Source organism: Dipodomys ordii, unplaced genomic scaffold (genome assembly GCF_000151885.1).
Source record: "Dipodomys ordii isolate 6190 unplaced genomic scaffold, Dord_2.0 Scaffold31, whole genome shotgun sequence".
NCBI lineage: Eukaryota > Metazoa > Chordata > Mammalia > Rodentia > Heteromyidae > Dipodomys > Dipodomys ordii.
Window position 1 is genome coordinate 8,885,980 of NW_012267247.1, and position 2,140 is coordinate 8,888,119.

At 47.5% G+C, this 2,140-nt stretch overlaps 1 protein-coding gene across 1 annotated transcript in view; it reads right to left on the bottom strand.

The window, feature by feature from the left end:
• The window catches only part of Dhrs7b (dehydrogenase/reductase (SDR family) member 7B), a 43,881-nt gene that overhangs the window by 12,918 nt on the left and 28,823 nt on the right, over nucleotides 1-2,140 (bottom strand). Inside the window, exons 3-4 of the mRNA XM_013016272.1 lie at nucleotides 982-1,317; nucleotides 235-327 (exon numbers count right to left, since the gene is read on the bottom strand). Of these exons, the coding sequence (XP_012871726.1) occupies nucleotides 235-327; nucleotides 982-1,317 (429 nt within the window). The remainder of the gene's footprint in view (nucleotides 1-234; nucleotides 328-981; nucleotides 1,318-2,140) is intronic.

Sequence of the window (2,140 nt, forward strand, 5' to 3'; positions counted from 1 at the left end):
AACAGTGCTGCAATAAATATGGAGGTGCACGTGTCCTTGTATATTGGTTCCTGTTGTTCAGGGTAGATGCCTAGAAGTGGTATGACTGGGTCGTAAGGGAGGTCAATCTTTAGCTTTCTAAGGACCCTCCAGACTGCTTTCCAAAGTGGTTGTATAAGTGTACATTCCCACCAGCAACCCACACACTATTTTTTATAATCAAGAAAATACAACAATATTTTGTGAGGTACTCACAGGCTGATCTGAAAGGAATGCTGTATTTGCCCTGGATGCTGCTGATGGCAACGATGTGGCCTTTCTTCCTCTTGATCATGGAGGGCAAGAGTGCTGAGGGAAAAGGGCAAGGACTTAAGGAGCATGATACTTAAGGAGCATGGCCCCTCAGCATGGAAAGCCATGCAAGGGGGAGAAGGCAGGAGGGAGCCAACAGACAGCCTAACTACCAAGTTCCACAGCCCAGGCCCTTTGTTGCAGAGAGAGCCTAGTTCCTAGTTTGAAATCTGTGATAGACACCATGGAGGGTTGAAATGCAGGCCATGCTGTGCCAGTGAGGCTGTTACTGATAGGAAGGCATAGGCAGATAAAATGCAAATACCAGCCTGGAAACAGTAAACAGCAAACACTCCAACTGTAATGGCACCTACCACAGGATGAACTGATGGATGGGGACAGGTGATATCTCACTCAAAAGAAACCATGTGAGACAAAAGGCCTGTCAATGGAAGAGTGCTCTTCTCTTTTTTTTTTTTTTTTGGTCCGGTCGTGGAGCCTGAACTCTGGGCCTGGGCACTGTCCCTCAGCTCTTCAGCTCAAGGCTAGCGCTCTACCACCTGAGCCACAGTGCCACTTCTGGCTTTTTCTTTTTGCTTATGTGGTGCTGAGGAATCGAACCCAGGACCTTATGCATGCAAGGCAAGCACTCTATCACTGAGCCACCTTCCTAGCCCCAGTGCTCTTCTCTTTTTAACTCTAGCCAGTTACCTTTTGTTAAAGCAATAGGGCCAAAATAGTTTGTCTCCATGACCTTCCTGTCTACATCCATTTTGGTATCGACGATGGTCCCACGGTAGCTGATCCCAGCATTGTTGATAAGGATGTCCACATAGCCAAAGCTCTGCAGGATCTTAGATGCAGCAGCTGCGATGGATGGAGGGTCTGTGAGGTCAAAGGCCACTGTGGAAGGCTTGTATGTCTGCCCCTGGTCAAATACAAGACAACAAGTAAATCTGAGCAACAGTGATCTGAGCTCTGTGTCCTTGCTTTTCAGAGTCCTAGGGCTGCCCGGTGGGCACAAATGATATAAGCCACTACCAGCCTCTTCCAGGGATACAGCCATGGGTTTTCCTGGCTCTAGTTCTCACAGCTGGCCTGGGGGGGGGGGCACAACTCTTCTCCTGAATTGAAGGTGAGTATACCCCAGATGTGACCACATGCCCCTCTTTCCTTCACCAGGCAGACTGTAAGTCCCACAGGCTATGTCATGCATGGTAGGGAGCTGTTAATCAAAGCCACCCCTCTGGCCTCTGCTGCCCATGACAAGGGTGCTCAACAGTGATGCCACAGACAGCTGCCATCCTTTCCAGCTTAAATCATTTCTACTCATTTGTTCAGGAGACATTATTACATATTCCTTGCATGCTAGGCACTGGGATAAGGCAGAAAGCAAGACATGGTTCTTGACCCCTGAAGCAGTCTAGCAGGGGAAGACAGAGAAATTTTACATCTGTAAAGGCTGGTGAGATTCAGCATGAAGTGGAGAGAAATGAAACTTGTGACTTGCCTGGCAAACTGCAGTTAACTTCCGTTCATTTTAGCCATTAGGTTTGTGGTGGCTATCCACAGCCCAGCAGTCAGCTATGGGAAAGGCAGTTTCTGGGCTAGGGTGAATGATAAGAGTAATCTGCTACTCCTATTACTGAAGTGGCAGTATGAGGATGGGGTAGCACTGTTTCAGCCACTGAAGCAGCTTCCAGTAGATGTCAAGGACCTTTGCCTGCTTTTACTGGGTGGAGAGCATCCAAATTTACACACAATTCTCTGGAAAACTTTCTTGAAGAAAGGAGAGGCCCTGAATTCAAATCCCAGAAAAAAAGGATATTATATAATAAACATTAAAAAGAAAACACAGGGGCTGGGAAGT